This window comes from Dasypus novemcinctus, chromosome 3 (assembly GCF_030445035.2).
Source record: "Dasypus novemcinctus isolate mDasNov1 chromosome 3, mDasNov1.1.hap2, whole genome shotgun sequence".
Classification (NCBI taxonomy): Eukaryota; Metazoa; Chordata; class Mammalia; order Cingulata; family Dasypodidae; genus Dasypus; species Dasypus novemcinctus.
The window spans coordinates 131,097,384-131,118,037 of NC_080675.1; the positions used below are offsets into that span (position 1 = coordinate 131,097,384).

General features: G+C 46.1%; 1 protein-coding gene across 3 annotated transcripts in view; it reads left to right on the forward strand.

Annotated features, from left to right (window-relative positions):
* Positions 1–20,654, forward strand: part of CGNL1 (cingulin like 1) — a 182,149-nt gene that overhangs the window by 158,373 nt on the left and 3,122 nt on the right. For all 3 annotated transcript variants that reach the window (XM_058294261.1, XM_058294259.1, XM_058294262.2), the window contains exons 12-18: positions 4–174; positions 4,808–4,969; positions 7,850–7,939; positions 17,554–17,637; positions 18,378–18,502; positions 19,430–19,538; positions 19,889–20,052. In XM_058294261.1, coding sequence (XP_058150244.1) covers positions 4–174; positions 4,808–4,969; positions 7,850–7,939; positions 17,554–17,637; positions 18,378–18,502; positions 19,430–19,538; positions 19,889–20,052 — 905 coding nt within the window. The remainder of the gene's footprint in view (positions 1–3; positions 175–4,807; positions 4,970–7,849; positions 7,940–17,553; positions 17,638–18,377; positions 18,503–19,429; positions 19,539–19,888; positions 20,053–20,654) is intronic.

Here is a 20,654-nt window from a genome sequence, read left to right on the forward strand (position 1 = left end):
CAGATGGCCGACATCGTTGAGGCATCCCGCACGTCCACCCTGGAGCTCCAGAACCAGCTGGATGAGTACAAGGAGAAAAATCGCAGGGAGCTTGCAGAAATGCAAAGGCAGTTGAAGGAGAAAACCCTAGAGGCAGAAAAGTCCCGTCTTACAGCCATGAAAATGCAGGATGAGGTAACGCCTGGCCTGGGTTTTATAGTTTATTCAAAGTATCCTTCAAGATTGCTTTGAAACCCTTCTATGAGGGATTGCAGGTAGATTATTCTTAAGACTGCCTTTCTACTTGATTCGTCAGTCTTGACACTCTGGATGGTTACGTGGAGCAAATGGCATTCTCAGGCACAAAGGACCAGTGGACTCTGAGGCGAAACTGACATAACTTTAACTTGACCATTTTCTTGATTCAGTCAAATTATTCCGCCTAAAATGCCCAGCTACCAATTATGGAGCACCAATAGTGTGCCCAGCTGTGTCCAAATGCTAATGTGCATTGATCCTCTAATTTAATCCTAGGACAGGAATTATAGTAACCAACTGTTTTCTACCATTTGATATTGATAATACAGACTTTTTTATTAGGGTGGCGGGAGGTGGACAAGAGTTTCAGAATAATAATGGAGACAAAAAGAAATGCTCAAGAATTTGTGATTACTAAAATTATTAAAACGTATTCTTGGTTTTATATTTAAGAATAGTAGAGCAAAGTAACCCAAAATATTAGCTCCCCCTGAGGTAATGGAGAATGAACCCAGGACCTTGTACATGGGAAGGAGGCACTCAATCGCTGAGTGACGTCTACTTCCCAATGAGAGTTGGTTTTTTTCCTTTGTTGTTTTTAGGAGGTATAGGGATCGAACCCGGGACCTCATACGTAGGAAGCAGGTGCTCAACCACTTCAGCTACATCCAACCACTTGAGCTGCATCCACTCCCTTCCCTTTAGCCTTAACCTCTAAAGAAACTAAGGAAAACAAAGGGAATGTTTTTCTTTGTTTTAATGGAGAGTCAAAGCCTTTAAAATGCCAGTAGAGTGAATGGTCATTTCTAGCTCTGCCTCTTACCAGCCAGGTGACCTTGAGCAAGTTACTCCAATTTTCTGAGCAATCTGTTTCTACCTTTTTAAAATATATAAAATATTAATGATTTAATAATTAAATGAGATAATGTGAGGCTATTTAGCAGAGGGCCTGTATATTGTATATCCCAGACACTTAATAAATATTATTTCCCCTTTCTTCAATTCTAAGGCTTTTTTTTTTTTCACGTACAATGCCAAGACCACTAAGAGTCCACAGGAAAACAAGTTTTCCGTTAAAAAAAAATATTTTCATTTCTTTGATGATCAAAGAAAAGTTGCCCATGAGTCAGTGCTAAAACTGTGAAAAAGAACAATAGATATTTATTACAGACTTCAGAAAGGACCCTGATAACAGATCCCCTTTGGCTGAGGGTCATAAGGCACAGGATTCAAAAGCAACAGCTGAAATCAGCACGCTGACATCATAGTTCTCTTTGGCATTAGGAAAAAATCATTTTTATTTCTACGGGAAAGTTGGGGCTGGGGGGATTCAGATTTACCAGAATACCTGGTCTGCTGTTCTGATTTCAGAAAATCAGTGTCACAGTGACCCATGTACAATACTTCCCATTGATTTTCCATAATGACTATTATCCTAGATCTTTGGGTTTGGAAGGAATTTTAGAGATCCTCTAGTTAGATAAGGAAGCTGGGGCCCAGAGGTATTTGTTAAGGCCAGATGGAGACCTGTGTTGTTTATAAAAGAGCAGTAATTTAAAAAAGGGTTCCCTACTATGAAGACAAAGGTGGCCTTTCCTAGCTTTTCTCAGGGGCAGAACCCCGGGAGAAACTGTTTCCATCTGAAGGGCAGAAATGGACGCCTCATCATTCTGAAGGGAGACTGCAGCCAGATAACACCCTTGAATAAACTGCTGAAGGAATGGAGTGGTTTAAAACAAGTTAACAAGCCAAGGTCACTCTGGATCCTTGAAAAAGTCAAACTCAGTTCTGTTGAGGTCCACACTGTTCACCTCTCCTCACCCCGTATTTCGGCTGAACTGAGTTTAAGTGCTCAGTATAAAAAGGTACAGGGACTCCAACCTCAGTGCTGTAGTTCCTGTCATTTTGCTCTGAAAGAAGTAGAGATAGACATTTACCAATTTTGCCTTTGATGAAAAACTAGAAAATAAAAAAGGTTTAGGTTTGTTTGTTTTTAAATTTGGTGCAATATCCATTTTAAGGACAGTTTAAATTAATCATACTAATATATCAAATCTCCTGTTGTTAGCCTTATAACTTGTTTCTGTTTTTCTCCACAATTAATGTTGCAGTAGAAATTGTCATTCTAGTAGATATATTTTAGTACAAAACTTGTATGAGATCCTAGAGATAATGTTTGAAATAAAATTCTGGATTAAAATGTAAGCACATTTCTAAGGCTTTTGATGAACCCTGCCAAATTGCCCTTTAGAAAGCTGCCGTGCAAAAACAGTTGAGATTGCCTGTTTCTTTGGGTCCTCACCAAACTTGCATCTTCTATGGTGTTTTATTTTAATTTTTTTTTTTTCCTCTCACATTCTCATTTTAAAAACACCTTTGTCAAATTACATGGACTAAGTTGATGTTGCTTGCCTTTCATTTGCATTTTTGATCATTTGTGAATTTAATTGTCTTTTTAATTTATTTTTATTGGAAATGTTTAATGTGTTATTTGGGTCCTTTACCGTTTTCCTGTTCCTGACTTGCTTTCATTTAAACTTCTAAATCATCACAGAGAAGAGCATCTTCAGGTTGCATGAGCTCTCTGGGGTCTGCCTAATGTGGGTGTTGAGGGAACTCCACATCCTCAGGCTCTTTCCCATTGCAATTCTAGCCCTGGATTCCTTAAACTGCTGTATGGTTCCCCCTCTGGCTGACTGCAATGATTTAATGCCAGGCTTGAGAGTGAAGGTGCAGAAAATTCTGAACTGATCCTGGGGAGTTGGTGAACAGCTCAGCCTGACTGTCGCAGGGCACCCACATAGGGAGTAGCAGGAGATGAGACTTGAAAATTAGCTTGTGGTGGATCATAAAAGGCCTGGAATGCCAGGGATTTAGCCTCTTTTCCATCGGAAGGCGAGAGCCATTGATGGTAAGGTTTTGATTAAGATAGATCTGTAGAGAATTAAAACCTCAAGTTTGCTGTTGTTTTCTAAATCCTCTTTTGCAAAGGGCAATTTTAACTACTTAAAAGTAGCAATAACTAGGATTAATAGTTACCTGATTCCAGGTAAGTTGTTCTGAGGCGCGATGGTCCTTACTTTCTCTGCATATCCTCATCAGGTCCTCTCAGTGTGAGGGACCCTTGTGGATGTTAGGGACGCCCTGGCGTTGGGAGGACCATAGTGGGTGTCAGGAGGGATACCAAGAAGGAAATACAGGTGGTGCATTTGCCTGTTGGTCTTTCTGTTTCTCAAACCCATTTTCTTTGTGGCATTATCTCATTTGATTCTATAACAGCTGTATGAGGTGGGTTTTAGAATTGACCCAATACTGCAGATAAAGAAACTGAGGCACAGAGAGATTAATGGTCTAGGGGAATAAAGCACCTTCTTTATCCAGACAGTGTCCTATCATCCCTTTTCCATAGGATGTTTTTACTCTGTGCTTTAACTCACATTTATCACCAAAAAATAGACTTGGGTTTTTCTCTGGAGAGCTCTGCACGATGACGAGGCTGGTGTCAGAAACGTCATCAGGCGTTCCTGTCAGCCTGCCTCCAAGAGGAGAAAACACGTCCTGACTTCTGCCCACTGGTCTTTCCTGAACTAGCCATTTCTGGGTCTTCCTTAACTATTCCATGAAAACCTCCCCAAAAGGGTGGTGTCTGTCATGGTATTTGCCACTCATCTCTCCTCCCTGATGTGATAAATGCCTGTGTATTCTATTCCTGAGACTGTGCTTTCACCTATAACCCGGTACCATCTCCAGGGGATCTTCGGCTTCCCTGAATCAGTCCACACAGATGTCTGAGGTATACCTACTGTGTGCCTGAGATGCTGGCTCCTTGGGGAGATTCCCTTGTGAATACAAGTTTTTGTCTGATAAACCTTCTTCAAAACTACTAGCTCAGTGCCACCTTGTGGATGGAAAAAAGCATTGTAAATTATGACAATTGATTATTTTCTTCTATAGAGCAATGATTGTCACCTAATTTGCATGCTTATTTTATTTTGTGCATACAGGTTGCTTTGGGATCATTAATTTAGGTTCCCCCATCCCCAATTTTTAAACTGCTTTTTAGGTAATGCTGATACAGGTGGGTGATAAATTAGATTCTGGGAAACACTTACCTACTTTAGTGGTTTTAAGTGGTGTTTTGACCTTGACTCACAGAAAGAAATACATCTTACATTGCAATCCAGTAATATATATTTATATGCATACATACGTAAGTACATACATCTATATGAATATCTAATACAAAAGTCCCACAAAACATTATTTACTTCTACTCTACTCCAACTTTTTTTTTCGTTATTTAATTAAAACATGCTGGACAACATTAATTAAACTGAATTCATAATCTAGTGAGTTGCTACCTATAGTGGGCAACTGACCTAGTCTAACCACCTCTTTTACAGAGGGGGAAACTGAGGCTCAGAGGGAGGTGGTACTTGCTCAAGGCCTGCTGATCTCCAATCTTGTGGGGTCCACTTGTCGATGGTTTTTTGGTGTCAGCCTGTATCCTGCTTTGGGGAATCTCTGTGCTCCTGATGCATTTTAGAAAACCACGCCCCCCCCCTTCCAGATGCACTTGATGGAGGAAGAGTTACGGGACCACCAGAGAGCCCAGGATGAAGCGATCACAAAAAGGCAGCTTCTGGAGCAGACGCTGAAGGACCTGGAGTACGAGCTGGAGGCCAAGAGTCACCTTAAGGATGACCGCAGCAGGCTCTTCAAGCAGATGGAGGTCTGTGAGCACGGGTGGGGACTGGGGTAGCCCAAGTCTGGGGCGTGAGGGAAGCAGCCTCCCAGGTCATTCCTCGGTCTTTGGGAAATCTTCAGTTTCCTTCTCTCAGACAGCCAGAGGGTCGTGATATCATTTCTTGATTTGGGGGCAAGAAGCTGGTAGTTCATGGACTCATAGGACGTAGTGCCAAGGACATGATATAAATAATTAAGTCTAAATCTACATTTTCTTGACGACAAGGCAGAACAGAGTGGCACAGCTGTACCTCGAACCCAAACCGCCTGACTCCTAGGGACAATCAAGGCCCGTTTGGTTCATCACATACTCCATTCTTGTTTTGTATTCCTGGCTTGTTTTTTCCTCACAGATTATCTAGCTTTGCCAAAACTAGTGGCTCACTCCGGCTCAGTCCATTTTTGTATACACAGTCCAAGAGAGTCTATCATAAAGTGCTAACCAGTAGTCACCCGAAGGGGTGATCTGTTCACAAGTTGAAACACAACAAATTAGAACAATGCAAATGAAGTAATAGAATCTAAATATGACAGTCCACTGATGATGATAGGAAGAATGTTAGAATGAGTCCACCTAAACTTTGGGAAAGAATAATTCTCAAGAACAAAACCAACACCATACTATAAACACCCACACCCACACATAGAAATGGAATTGAGAGAGAGAGAAAAAAAAGTAAGCCTCAGACATACTGGAGAGTTTAAATTGTCAAGGTTCTGATAAAAGGCAGACAATGCTCAAGGCCAGGGAGAGATGGCTTGAGTTTAAAATCAGTGGAATTCCTGGTTCAATTTTGCAAATAAATAGAAATAACGATTTAAAACATCCAGGAAATTTAGTAGCAGTTTATTTCTGGGGATTGTTTCCACTGTTAAAGATTAGATGTACCCCTTTTTAGAGGCTAGAATAACCTGTTTGCAGTTTCATTATTCTTTTGTAGTATTAATTACACATTAGCTACACATTTTGCTAATGTCCTTGTTCTGATCTCTTTAGGGAAGAGGATTTTAAGGCATGATAAGTCAACCCAGCTAGCTACAAACTGATTATTCTAGGGTCCAAACAACCTGGCTGAAAGCAAGCTAAAGGGATCCGGTGTAGTTCAGTGGTTGAATGCCGGCTTCCCACATGTGAGGTCCTGGGTCCAATCCTCGGCCCAGGTACCTTTCCCCTGCCACGCCCCATCTCCACCCTACCCCCTTCCCAAAAAAGCAAGTGAAAGGCTCTGCAGGTCATGGAGTTATAAGAACCCATAGGGTAACTCCTGGCCTGGATCCCACCTGAGTGATCCTGCTGGGTTCTGTGCAATAACAGAGTTTAGGCAGGAAGAGAGTCCTGTGAAAGGGCCAATCACTGAAGATTAGGCTGTCGGGTCGTCTCCTTCTACAATATTCTAAATAAAAAGAGCATCTCCCTTTGCTGGCTTATGGCCAGAAACAGTGGCATAGCTAAGCTTTGTTTGCCCTGTACAATATTTTAGGCATTTCACCATTAATTACAAAAATGAATTCCTCTCCAAGCCCCATCCCTGTGAAGTGTACCTGAGGGGTAGTAAAGTATACAATTCATCCAAAAGTGTATAATCAATGGTATTTGGTATAACCATAGCTGTGCATTCATCACTTCAATCTTTATTAGAGCATTTTCATCATTTTAATAATAATAAACAAAAAAACAGACAGGAAAACTCTTTACCTCTTAATCTCTCTACGCCTTAGTGATTTTTCACTATAGCCTTGGAGAAATTAGGAGCCACTGAACAAATAGGAGCTTTTGCGCAGGACTTAGTTCTTTGTACCATATTTGTCTTTGGGACTCTTGGCCTCTGGGAAAGATCTTTTTGGCTTTCCTATAGTTTTCTCTAGCACTAACAGGGAAGGCTAGTCACAGACATGTCTGTGGCATGAGCTCTTTGAGTTTTATTTTTGATCCTTATAGAGGCATACATAGCTTGTCAGTCAACTTGGGCAATTGCAGAGACAATATTTATATACAAATGCTGCAGAACTCACATTTAAAAATTCACAATGCCGATTGCTTTCTAAGTGTTTGTGGCTCTAGGTTAACCCAGACATATGCCAAATGGACAGTAATTACAGAGGAGAAACAACTCATGCAAAACCCTACAGCCCAGCAGTTCTGGTGAAATGGTTTGTGTTAGATTGTGTCAGAAACTTCTTTCTTTATACACAAAGCTACTTTGAAATGCATATTCCTTAATACTTAATGATTTTAAATGAGGAGCCAGCAATTCTTCTTCCTCTGTGACGAATGGTTTAGCAGAATTGGCCAGCAGTGCCTTTATGTTAATCCATTGCAAGTTTGGGGATGCATAATGCAAAGTGTACAGATTTCCCTAGAAGGAAGGGGCAGGTGCAAAAAAGGCTTTAATCTTGTAAGGTTCTTGGAAATCCTGAGTCAGAGGGAGGTAAAACATTTTCCCAAGTATGAAGAATTTAGAAAAATAAGTCTTAGATGATTTCTTAGCCCCTAGATTGTTTTTTTAACAGGTAACTGGCTTAGGTAGATCTGTTGAAAGATATTACTTCATAGGGGAAAAAAAGACTTGAAGGAAACAAGCTAAAATAGCCTTAGTATTTGTATTATTGTTTGGAGTAATATTTTTTCTTTTTTGTATTTTCTAAATTTTCTGTAATATGCACAATTATGTTATGAAAGGAATAAAATGTATTGTTTTTAAAATCTCTGCTTTGGGCACTACAAGAAATAGACACATCCTCTTCCAAACCCCAGTCGTACTCAGCTCTCTTTTACCCTTTGGAGTTTCCCTTCCACAAGGTAGTTCTTGTTGCTAGTCCAAGGAAGTGCAAGTTACGTGGGCTGTGTTTGTGACTTCTTTCATAGGACAAGGTGTCTCAACTGGAAATGGAACTGGAAGAAGAAAGAAACAACTCAGATTTGCTGTCTGAGAGGATCACTCGGAGCAGGGAACAGGTACTGTCCTGTATGAAAAAAGAAGTGTGAGAGGTGGCACCTGAGGATCCAGCAAGAGGAGGGAGGGAAAGTTCATGCCATCTGGAAAATGATGTACAATCGAATCAACTTCCTCGGATTAAGCCACTAGGAGGAAGAGGCAATGGATAACAGAAAGCATAAAGCAGAAGTTTCCAGAGGAGTTATGGGTAACAATCCACTAGCCATAGCAGGCAACACGCTTTAAGACCCGAGGCTCTAAGAATCATTGAGTCAATACACAATTGTAGCTAGCACTATTTAGCTGCAACAGAAAGTAGATTATAGGATGTAGACTTTTACTTTAAGAACTTTGCAGGCTAATTAGCAATGCGGGCACTTATGAAACATGCAGAAAACAATAGCAATACCTTCCAAGTAAATGCTTTTTTGTAGGGTTGAGAGGAGTTTCACTCACGTTTAATTCTGGCAACAACACTGTGAGGCAGTCAGGGACAGTTCTCATTCTCACACTGTAGATGATGGAAGTAATTTCCTAAACTCTGCTCTGTGTCACCGCAAGGTTTTTGGATTCTGTTTCTGTTTTTTAATTAAGAAAAGGGTCAGAGGGGCTCTGGGATGTACTTGTGATGGTGGTGCAGGTGTGGCAGATGGCTAGAAAGTGGTAGTGCCATTAGCTGGTTTCCATGACACAGTCCTCCAAAGGGAATTGATTTGTATGCACTAATCTCAGCTCTGCCTTTACTGGCACTTGATACCTGTGGATGCGCTGTCAGTGACAGGGTGCACTTTCAGTGACAACTTACTGCGTTGTATGCTGAGTGTCTGAAAACGGCGCTGAAGGAATGGTACCCAGACATTTAGGAAGCCCTCTCTTCTTTTCCACAGCTGCCCACAGTGCTGGATGTTGATGGCCGTCCTCTTGGTCTTAAGTGGTGGAAGCATGCCTAGCTTTGGGAATTTTCTTAATTAAACAGTGGAAACAAAACCTAAAAGCCTAGGGTTGATACTCTGTGTCCTTTAGGATATTATCTGTATAAAGGATTAAAATTAAAACTCTGAAATTTAAATAATTTGGGTGACATCTTCCCAATCCGAAGGGGCCCTTCCCTGTGGTCCCTCATCTGCTTTTTCACATGTACCACCTTTCCCTGGCTGACAGGTTATTTGCTTTGCTCCTTGGAGTGAAGCAAGTTCCAATCCGAGACGCCGTCCCGTCTCCACTGGCTCTGGTTCTGTGTGCACGTCCCAGCACCGTGCGGGCAGCCTTCCTCTGGAGGGGTGGCGGCCCATTCGCCCTGAAGTGCAGAGATTTAGAGAACAACCTTCCTGAAAACCAAAAGTCCAGAGGGAGGGCCCAGCCTCGGCATTTGGGCCCTAATAGGTTCTTCCTGAGGTTTGCATTTTCCAAGTTTTCTCACTGGAATAAAAGCTATTTTGTTATGAGTTCCTGCCAGTTTGGCTAAGGGGCCAAATTACCAAAGGTTTTCAGGATCTGCTAAGCATTCACACTGACAGAAGTGACCATGAATTTGTTTAGCTAAGCTTGTGAATTACGCAAGGAAGAGCGGTGGGAAGGTATGTTATCCTCGCGATAACCAGACAGTTAAAACAAACTCCCGTCTCCTGTTTTAATACAAAATCAAAACACAGACAAATTGAACCAGAGCGTGGTTGCAGCCTCCCTTAACTCCGTTTATAGCCCACCAGTGAGAGAGAATCTGGTCCCAGGATTTCTTTTAACCCCTTCAACCGGCACTTTGATCACAGGGGATAGAATTGCTCTCTCTGATGCGGTCAAGATTAAAAATATTTTCACAGAGCCAAGAGCTTGAAGTAAGCGCAGGGAGGAAGTAAAAACAATGAACTTGGTCTGCTGGAAAGAGCACTGGGCCAAGAGTCCCCATCCTGGCTCCTGCACCAGCTCCATGTAGCTCTGGGAACGTCAGTCTCTCTGAGCTCAGTCTTTTCAGTCTACAAAATTGAGATTTCTGAAGGCGTTTTTGAATTCTAACATTGAGAAGGTTTTATAAGATCTTATGAAAAGGTTTTATAAGACCAGAAGTGTCTGATTCACCCTTTCATTTTCCCCATTCTCTCTTTGTATCTAAATTACATGCCTAAAAAGATGAATTCTACAAATGTCTATAGTGTCTTCCCCCCACAAGGCTCTGTTTACTCTATTTTCTTCTTGTTGCTGTCTTGGCAGTAGGGAGGGTAGGGCATGGTGTTTGTTAGGTAGAGAAACTGGGCATCATGTTCAAATGGATATAGGAATTGTATGAACAACTACAACCACCATCCACCACAAAAACAAAACAAAAATCCTGAGATTAAATGATTAATCCAAGTCTTATTTCCTGCCTCTGAAAGGGAAGGCAGCCCCTGCTCCAAGCAGAGGCCCCTGGGTGTAGACAGATGGGCCCTGATTCTGCAACCATTTCAGTCCATGTGAGTAAGTGTCTAAGGCCATGTACCTGCTTTCCTGCCAGAAGGAGAGCAAGGAAAGAGAAACTTCCAAATTTAAGACCCCTGCTCCTTTCCCCACTCAATTGCTAACCTTATGATTTAACAAGGGGATGCCTTTTTAAGAAGCGAAATGGTGCCTCTGTTATGTCTAATCTGGTTTATACTATTGGCCCTGGACTCCCATGAAAACTACTAGGTACTCAAAAGAGAAGGTGTGGGAAATTTTATTTTTTGGATCTTGCTCTTTTTAAATTAAAAAGAGCGAGACAAATTTACAACTCTCTTTAAATTCTGAATTCTCACAAGCTTCTCTTCTGAATCTTTAGTTTCCTCCAGACATCTCCTATTCTTTTTCCTAGTCTTAGTGATAGGGCTTAAGTGAAAAAACCATACAAAGGGTTTTCCAGCCATATTAGCGAATGGCAAGCCCCTCTCATGGAATCTTAGATCTGGGAAAGGACCTCAGAGTTCATCTCCTCAAAATTCTCATGTAATGAGAACGAGATTTGAGGCCCAGAGCCATTCAGTGATTTGGCCAGAGTTACAGCTGTTTAGTTGCAGCGCTTGCCTTAGGTCTCTTGACTTTTGAGACCAATGACTTCCTAGTATCTTGAGTTCTGCCAGCCGAGGCTTGCAATATATAATGAAGGCTTAGCATTGTGGTAAGGCTACAGAATGATCAAAAATGGCCCAATTTGTTTGAGGATATGGATCATGCCTAAAAATGAATAACTAACAATAAAAAAAAGCAGCAGATACTAAATGCCAAGTGAAGATTCAGGCTGCAGATGGGGGAAAGACCATCAAGCAAAGGTGACCATTAAAAAGTTAATAGAGGAAATTGAGCCTAGAGCCAGACTTGAAGAAAGGATATGATTTAAACCAAGTTAGGGGAATGGAATCGAATTCTAGATAGAATAAATGGTGTTAACCAGAATTGCAAGATAGTAGAATAGACGGCATTTTGAGGAACAGTCACTAGTGTGGTTTGATTAGATTTCTTGTTTCCCTAAGGGAATGATAGGAGATAAGTTTAGAGAGGCAGGCTGAAGATTTTGAATGGCCCCTATCCTGAAGGTAGTAGGGAGCCATTGAAGGATTTTGAGCAGAACAGTGAAGCATGCACTTTGTTATGGAAAATTAATCTGGCAGGGGGTATAGGAAGGGTTGGAAGGGGTAATGACTGGAGGAGAAAGACTGGGAGGAGGTGGGAGCCTTAACTGGGCCAGTCCCAGTGAGAGAAGACAGGAAAGGTATTTGCTTAGATCATTCATTCTATCCATTTGACACTGAAGAAAGTTTTGGCCACGGCCTCTCTTACCTTATTTTTAACCCATTCCAGGTGATGGAGACAGGGAAACCCAGTTTTGAAAAGCTTTTCAAGGCCTTTGGAGGCTTGGATTTTATTTTCAGATCTGGCTAATATAAGGGAGATGGGACGGCTTTGGGTTTTCTAAAATGGTATCTTCTTTCATAAGCCAGAGGTGAGGAGTATTTGTTCTCCCACCCAAATATAGAGTTTCACCTTATACAGAAATGTTTTTGATTGACTTGCACATTGAAGGAAAATTCCATTCAGTAGTAGGTATGTTATGGGCTTTTGGTCTGTTTAAATCCAGAGAAATCCTTTTTCCTCTCCTTCCTGCAGACACGGTGTTTCCTTTAACAGTGGCCTCCTAACTCATGGCCATTCCTTGAGTCTGAGCCCTGGGCTGTGTGCCTTGCCTGCATGTTGTCATGTCAGCACAAAGCTCTGAGGTCTACCCTCATCTTACAAGGCTTGAGAGGCTAAGTTTCTGCCTAGGATCGCAGCTTCTAAAATATGGAGCTACGATTTAGAGCATGATTTCGGTTCCATGGGTTTGTCAGATGGAACCTACCGCCTGCATCTGTTCCCATCATCCTTGCATTAGACCACGTGAGGCTCTGAAGGGTCCCCAAAATGCAAGTTGAAATTGGTGTCATGGCATCTCTTACTGTGGGTTTAAGTTGAACTGATCCTCTCCTGACTCTCCCTTTGAGTACCAGATTCAAAGAGCAGGCCCTGCTTGGTGTGTTTTAAATGAGTCCCACAGGCTGATACTCTGGCTCACTGGGCATTGCTGCATATTAGCTGGTGGCTGAGTGCAAACAGTTCACAGTAGTGCCGGGCCTAAGAGTGTTTTCCCAGCCACAAAAGCCAAGATGACCTAGCCCAATGGAAAGATGATTTATATCGCCTGGGCAGCCACAGGCAGGAGGTAAAATACCGACTCAGGGTTTCGGGTAGCTTCATGGTTTTTCCAGGGGCTGATGGAGCCCGCCTTGTTGCCTTGGCAACAGCAGGATCGATCCTAGTGGATACAGTTGCCGGCACCTGCAGTCACTTTCAGGCAACTGCTCCCCAGCGGCCGCCTCCCACCTGCTCCCCAGTCAGCACCAGGCTGAGGCAGCCAGTAAATGAGACTGGATGTAAGTCTCCATCGCAGTCAACGAGTGGAGGATCAGAAGGGGTTTTGTTTTCTTCTTTTTTAATTAAAATGTTTTCAAGCCTCAAAATTTCCTGTCATTGTATCAGCTGCTCAAAAATCCATTGTGTACAATTGGGTAATACTAATTTTCCTTTCTTGTGATTATCATTTTTAATACACTCCAGGAATGTAAGCTTGCCAACCCCTTTCTAAGCCAATAATAAACACAAGTGATGGGGTTAAATATTGCTTTTTACAGTAAAAAAAAAATCTCCCTGGCTTTTCATTAGCCCAAAAGGCAGCTGCTTCTAATCCTGGAAACTGGCTCAGGTCATTCGAGCCTCTGACATAAGGCACTGGAATCTGATACTGTTATTTCCGATCAAAATGCTAGGTTTCAGCATTCTTTAAATCCAGCTGTGATAACGTGTTGCCTTCAGCTCCTGTTCTGTTTTTAATTTGACTGGAGAGTTTTTGTTTGGCCTGTTTAATATAGTTGAAGGGTAAACGACACGTAAAGCACTACACTAATATAAAGAATTGTCTTCCCAGCCTGGGCTTACTTCCTAGTCTAGCAGGAGGCCGGCCAGGCCATCCCAGAGGATATGCGGTGGTGGAGGTTTTGTTTGCTTGTTTGACCAGTGTGAGCTCAGGGCAAGAAAAATCTGATTTGGAATATTCCCAGGTCATTGGACGCAGGCCTATTTATCGCCATATTTAGTAGCACAGCTACAATCAGCTACACAAGAATGCTCCTGGAGTAAGGTGCAGCCGCCCTTGCCACGGAGTGTTTTCTGTGTAGGACTCCACATGGCGGAATTCCTTTGGGATTTAGTCTCAGACAAGGGCTGTCTTTTTTGAAGAGTTGAGACTTCACCATTTGCTTGGGGGCTCTCCAAGGAGTTTTGAACCAGCAGAAACCTCCAGCGCCTTCCTGCATGGGGAGAGCCATTCCCTGGTGGGAGCCAGAGTTTCCAACCGGGGCACCGGAAGTGAGAGATTGACCAGAGGCTGCTGCTTTGTCTCAGGGCCCAGGGCAATGCGGCTCTCGTCAGTCCTTGGTGCTTTTGCTGCCCCGCTGCGCTGTAGCCACCTCCTCCTTCTGGGCTCCTAAATCTCTGCGGTACCTTCTCCCTCCTCAAAGGGTTTTTACTTCCTTGAGAGAACTGGGACCCACAGGTTTGCCTGAGACGCGTTGGGGAGGGGGCAGAGGAGTGTCTGGCTTTCCGTGAGAAAACCCGGGTTAGAATCCCAGAGCTGCTTCCAGCTAACTCTGCCCTGAGGCACATTCCGGAACCTCTCACCTGGAAAACCAGGTGATGCCACTTGCCTCAGACTTCCCGGGAGGATGAATGGGGTCACCGACGCCCGGCTCGGTGCCTGCTGGGAGGCTCTGGATTCTTAGTGCTTCCTCTGGCTCGTGCACAGCTGCAGGCGTCCCCACCTGCCGCGCTGAAGGCATGAGAGCCCCGCCGCCACTCTGCTGGCCTTTGGGTGGTTTTCAGCCTCACACCCACAGCAACTAGGTTTCTAAATTTCTTTCCCTCTCTTCAAATCTCCAGTGCTTCTTTATCCCCTTACTTTTGGGAATTTATAATCTCCCACCCCCCAAGCAATGGGAGCCTGCCTTCCCCTAAGCCCTCGGTTCTTCTCGGGCTTGGAGGAAGGTTCTCTCCCCTGCTCACGCTCACCCCGGTGTTGGGGTTGGGTCTCAGCCCTCCCCTCCCTGAGGAACTTCCTGCCCTTCTCGCTATCCATCAGCTGGGACTCTCCTCGGTGGCCTCTACCAGGTTCAGCCCATCTCTCCTCCAAACGCTTCTGTGACGTCTCCAGCCTCCGAGTAGAGGTGCTGGCCTCAGCCCCTGCTGGGTCCTAGAGGAGCCTTCTGCCTCTTGATCCACTGCTTCACCTCCAGTGCCTTCCCCAAGCACCCTCACGGAGCCTGCCTGAGCAAACATCTCCTGGCCAAGCCCAGTGGCTTCTCCCTCGGTCCTCCTGCGGTGGCCCATCCTTCCCAAGGCAGGGCTCTGCACCCTTTACATTCTCTCTTCATTCATTTCTCCTTGAAGAGTTCTTCTGTCCCCTGACTCCAGCTGGCACCGTCCGGCCTCCCTGCCTGTGTCTGCAGCATCTCCTGGGTAGATGAAGTTACGCCACTGGGTCATGTTGGGGGCTGAAGGAGATGAAACCTGCAAATGCTTGGGCCTTGGTGTAGTGCGTGCAGTACAGGTGTTATCCCTGGTAACCGTTGTCCGGGCTCCCTGCCTCCCTCTCCGCCCATCCCCTCATCTCCCCAGCGTGTCCAGTTCAGTCCTCTGAATGCTTGCAGTTCTTAGAACACTCTCCTCCTCGTCTTTCTTCCTGTGGCCCCCGGGTTTGGAACACCACATTTCCTACCCTGCCCCTTTCTCCTGGCTAACCCGGCGTCACACTTAGGGCTCAGCTGAGAGTCCCTTTCTCTGACCCTCCGAGTCTGTGCTGTACCCACTCCTTCATACCTGCCCCTGGGCCTCTCTGTCCCCATCGTAGTACTACCAACCCCATGTACAGGGCTTGTTTGCTTACCTCCCCACCCGCCTTGGCTCGGAGGTCAAGTGCTGTGTTGGTCTTTAGTCACAGTGTCCAGCACGGAGTGAATAATATTGTTGGAATGAATGAACAAACCCCTGCTCACCACCTCAAGCCTGCCCCACCCCAGCTCGCCAGCGTGTGCATTCACAAACACGCACTCTCACCTCGACAAGGCAGGCCTTTTCTGGGGACACTCCTGCAGGCTTGGAGAGATGGGGTGGCTGTTTTAGCCTAAGGATAGAGGCAAGGGCCTCTGGCTTCCTCAGAAGGAGCCCTGCACCGCTCCCTGAAGAGCAGCCCCCAAGGGTGCTTTCACGAATCTTAGGCTAGCAGCAAGGCCCGCAAGAGGCTGTATCCTTCAGGCCCTTGCTTTAGAAACGAGGAAACTGCATCCCAGAGATGAGATGGTCAAGGTCACATGCAAGTCAAAGGCAGAGCTGGGAGGAACTGAGCTCACTGCTTCTTGTCTGTAGAATTCTCCCTGTCTCATTAAAAGTTTAACTGTGTACTCTGCATCCGGTGTGTCAACAACCATTTTCCCCAGGAGGCATCAACGTTCTGGTGACTTCACACGTGCAGCCCACATTTGTTACCTGGGGACTTTGTGTTCATGTAACAGGTACAGGAATCATTCTGGCGTCCCCTTTGCAACACGTGATTCCCAGGGGCTTTGGAGCCATGCAGAGTTTTATGTGCCCTGCCTGCTGACCCTTTGCATTGCTGGCATTTTTCCCCCTGCTGAATGTAAGGAAGCCCTGGAGAGATGGGACTGCTTCCCCCTGGCTTGGTTTATACGTTGCAAATGTATTTGAACCCTCCGTCTGTTTGCAGTCTTTTCACTTTGTTGTTGCAGAGAGACAGAGGCAGTTGGAATAGTGGGCAGTGAACTGGCTCAGCCTGGGATCTAGCCCTGGTCCCTCCAATAACTGCCCTGGGCCTCTCTGGGCCTCAGAGAGTTTTTTCTGCTGTAAAATTCTGAAAATTGCCAGTGAGGATTGCAAGAATGGGAGCATTAACTCCTGGTGTGGGAAGCCTCCCTGTCCGAGCCCTGCCTGGCCAGCCTCTTCCTTCCCACTTCCCTGCCGCCCATCCCACACACGTGACGTAGGAGCAGATGTCATTCCCAGGACCCTAGTTAACACTCTCCAGGGGGAAGGTGCTTGGAAGGGACGAGCTCATCTTTTGCTTACTGAAAACCCAAGCTGAGGTCAGACTGGGCAAGACTGTTCCAAATACTCCCCGGCCCTGCTTCCAGGGGGCTCTTCTCTGTGACGCTCACCCAGGTTGGGCCCCAGGAGGAAAGGGCTGCGTTAGTTCAATGGCTCACCCACTTCGTTTTCTTGGCTCCCTCGGGCCGCCCTCTGCTGGACAGCGGTGGAAGTCAGTTCTGAGGACAGTCTGGGGCCTGTGCTTCTGATGCCGATTTCACGCCTGCTCAAGAACATGGGCAAGAGGGAAAGGAGATGCTGACAGGCAGGTGGCGGGTGATTTCCCTGCTGCTTCTCAGCTAGGAAGCCTCACAAATATTTAGATCATCTGGAACTGCCTGGTGATCTTACTAACTTCTGTTTCTGGCATAAGGGAAGAATGTAGCTGCATCTGAGATATGCTAATGATAGAAGCCCTTTCTGAAGTTTGAACTTGTAATGCAGCAGTTGGAATGTGAATACCAACAAGTGAATATTAGCTCCCCTTTTACTAGTTGTATAGCCCTCGGGTAAGTTGGATAGCTAACTCATCATAGTTTGCCGGGAATTTCCCAGTTTTAGCATTGAAAGTCCCACGTCCCAAGAACTTCCCAAGTCCTGGGCAAACTGGGATGGTTGGTCATCTACAAGGCAGCTTGCCTCAGTGTCCTTGGCAGAGACAGCATGGCCTGCTTCACAGGGCTGGTGCAGGGAAGCAAGAGGCTAGTGCCTGCGGAGTGCTCCGTGGGATTAACCGTGACTGTTACTGCTGTTTGTGTCACTATCTCTGCAATCATCAAGAAACCAATAGATCTAAGAAATAGATCCTGCATCCAAGAGATGATGCAACAAGCCCTGTAGATTGGCCCTCTTCCATGAAGAATTGTTGAATTGGTTGCTGGAATTTGATACCCAGGAATCTTTCTGATCTCTGGGCTCTTGTCTCCTTGTGTTGTAGATTGAGCAGATGAGGAGCGAACTCCTGCAGGAGAGAGCTGTGAAGCAAGACTTGGAGTGTGACAAGATTTCCCTCGAGAGGCAGGTGAGGGCAGCTGGCCCCATGAGCACCTCCCTCCCTTTTTGTGGCTTCGGGCTGGAACCCCTTTACTCAGCACCCCAAGAACTGTGGTGTCTAACTCACCTGGCAGGTTAGAGGTATCTTAAAGCTCATTTCCAGACAGTTTTTTTCTGAATAATATTAAATCTGTTTGGAAGTTTGGCAGCTGGGGGGCAGGAGGGTGAGGTAGGGTTTGCAGATTATTTCCTAGATCCTAAAGATGGCTAAATTCCAATATAAAGGAAATGAAAAAGAACCAGTGTCATGACATCAAACATGAGTTTCTAAGAAAGCTTCATTGAATCATTATTTCTTCTACATGTTATTCACATAAATTCTTCACTGAATATGATTGCTGAGGGAACCTAGTTCTCTTGCCCATCCCACCCCTGCCCCACCCTTAATAAGTTCATAAAAGGACAGCCCAAGCCTGTTTGTCTGGCATCCAGTAGGTATATTTGGAGTCTTAGGACATGCCAAAGATTTCATTCAGGCTTACAAGGGAATGTGATATAATCTCCTCCCCCGGCCTGCTAGGACCCAAGTTCAAGACCTTTTCCTGGAAACATGCCTAGGCTCCCCCGGGGCCCTCAGGGCCGTGCATCCTGGGTGGAAAGCAGCCTTTGTGAAAGCACCCACCACACACCTGACTCCCCTTGTATTCTGCTCTGTCCTGCACAAGCAGAGCAGACTCAGTCCCTCACAGTCTCCCTGCCTGATTCCAGAACAAGGACTTAAAGAGCCGGATTACCCACCTGGAAGGTTCCTACAGGTCCAACAAAGAGGGGCTGGTGCTGCAGATGGAGGCCAGGATCGTGGAGCTGGAGGACCGTCTGGAGAGCGAAGAGAGGTGAGCCGGCCCACTTGGGGTGCCGAGGCCCTGGCGGGCAGCTAATCCCCCTACGGAGCGCTGACCATCTGAGTTTCCTCGATCCTCATGAGCCTGCGAGGAAGGCTGAGCAAGGACAGCCTGGTTTCCATTTAACAGGCGAGAACAGTGAGGCCCATAGGGTGAGCACCTTGAGCAAGGTAGCCCGTGTGAACACTGGTGTAGCTGGACTAAGGGCTCCCTGTCCAAGGCCACGGGCTGTTCCCTGTGCTTGCTGCTCCTTCCTCATCCCTGAATAAGACAGGCAGTCTCAGAGGCTACCGACTTTGAGCCAGATTTCTGTCCTCTGCTGACATCTTGCTTCAGAGGAGGGAACTGCCTCTGCCCTGGTGGCAGTTGTATTCAAGCAGGGACTAGTGGCCATCTGTCAGAGGTGGGGAAGTCCTCCCACAGCAGGCCGGGGACGGGGACACGGGATCAGCTGGCCATGATTCTCTGCAGCTGACTCAGATGGCAGCCTGAGGGCCGACAGTGAGTTGAATGTGACAGCCTGGCCCCGCACCTCCCTGGAAGGGGTGTGTATGCCTGTGCCTCTGAGGCTCTCCTGTTTCTCATAGCTCCTACGGGTGGCTAGGTTGGAGCAGCCTGAAATAGATCCAGAATGTCTGCTGTGACTGCCTGCCTTCCAAAGTAAAGCCCAGGACTAGGAGAAATCAGGGCCCTTCTAGTCCTAGCTCAACCCCTCTCTGGCTCTGTGGCCTTGGGCAGTCATTCACCTTCTCGGAGCCCTGGTTTCCGCATCTGTCTAAGGAGCAGCTCTTTCCTCCTGTCCAGTTGCATGTTCCTCTGACCCTAAGCCTTGAGTCATCCCTGGTGGAGCCTGAGGTTGGTCCTTCTGTGGGGCTGGGAATGAAGAGGGTTCTGGGTTCTGCTTCCCCGCCCTTCCAGGGACCGGGCCAGCCTCCAGCTCAGCAACCGAAGGCTGGAGCGGAAAGTGAAGGAGCTGGTGATGCAGGTGGATGATGAGCACCTGTCGCTGACTGATCAGAAGGACCAGGTGAGGGGCTCTCTGCATGCTTCTGCTCAGCTGAGGTTTTAGAGCTCATCTGGCACAGTGGAGTGATGGCAGATGGATTCTTTCCTTTCCATTCTATTTAGTTATATCATAGGAGATCCTGAACTTGGCTCTTAAAAAGTGGTCGTGTATGTCTTATTGTCTTAGAAACTTACTCCCACTTTATCCCTGAAAGTCAGGGAAAAATCTTGAAATCATGTAACATTTTCCCACATTTTGGTTGCCTCGAAAGAGGGTGGCCAGGCAGCTGGTAGCTCCACGCTGGGGCTGTGTTCCGTCCCTGCTGGGGGAGGTGATCGGCCAGTATCCAACCTGCCCCTCTCCCATGGCAGTTAAGCTTGCGCCTGAAAGCCATGAAGCGACAGGTGGAGGAAGCGGAGGAGGAAATCGACCGTCTAGAAAGTTCCAAAAAGAAGCTGCAGAGGGAGCTGGAGGAGCAGATGGACATGAATGAGCAGCTGCAGGGGCAGCTCAGTTCCATGAAGAAGGACTTAAGGTGAGTAAATGCAGTGACTGCACAGAGGCCGGCCGACAAGCCCCCTGGCATTTGAGAAGCAGCTGGTGCTTTTCAGAGCCCTCTCAATTCTGTTTTCTTGAGCTGATTCCTCCTTGCTGCCTCTTGTAATCATTGCATTGCAGAGATGACAGCGGCTGTGTCCTCTGCAGTTGCCCCACGTGTTCACCGGGGCCTCAGTTGTGTCATCTTCATACCAATAGGCTTAGAGCAGGTGAGAGTAGCTCATACCACAATGGAGGGGCAACTCCCGGGCCAACATTTACAATCCTGCTTCTGTTGACTTAGAGAGAAGGAAGATCAAGTTTTGGTTCGTGTTCTCATGAGGATGAGGTTAACCCGAGCCTGGTTTCATGGCTTTGAGGAAGGGGATAAAATGGGGGAGGGGGGGATTGGGCAAATTGCTTTCCCTGCCCCAGGGCCACTGCCTGGGGGTTTCGGGTGAGGGGGTGAGATCAGCCCTCACTCATCCCTCGGCTGGTCCTCTCTCAGAGGCTGACTGTGGCCTGGGGCTTTAAGTTGCCCCCACAAATGGTCTTATGCACTGTCAGAAGGTGAGACACTGAGGGAGACGCTCGCCTTGG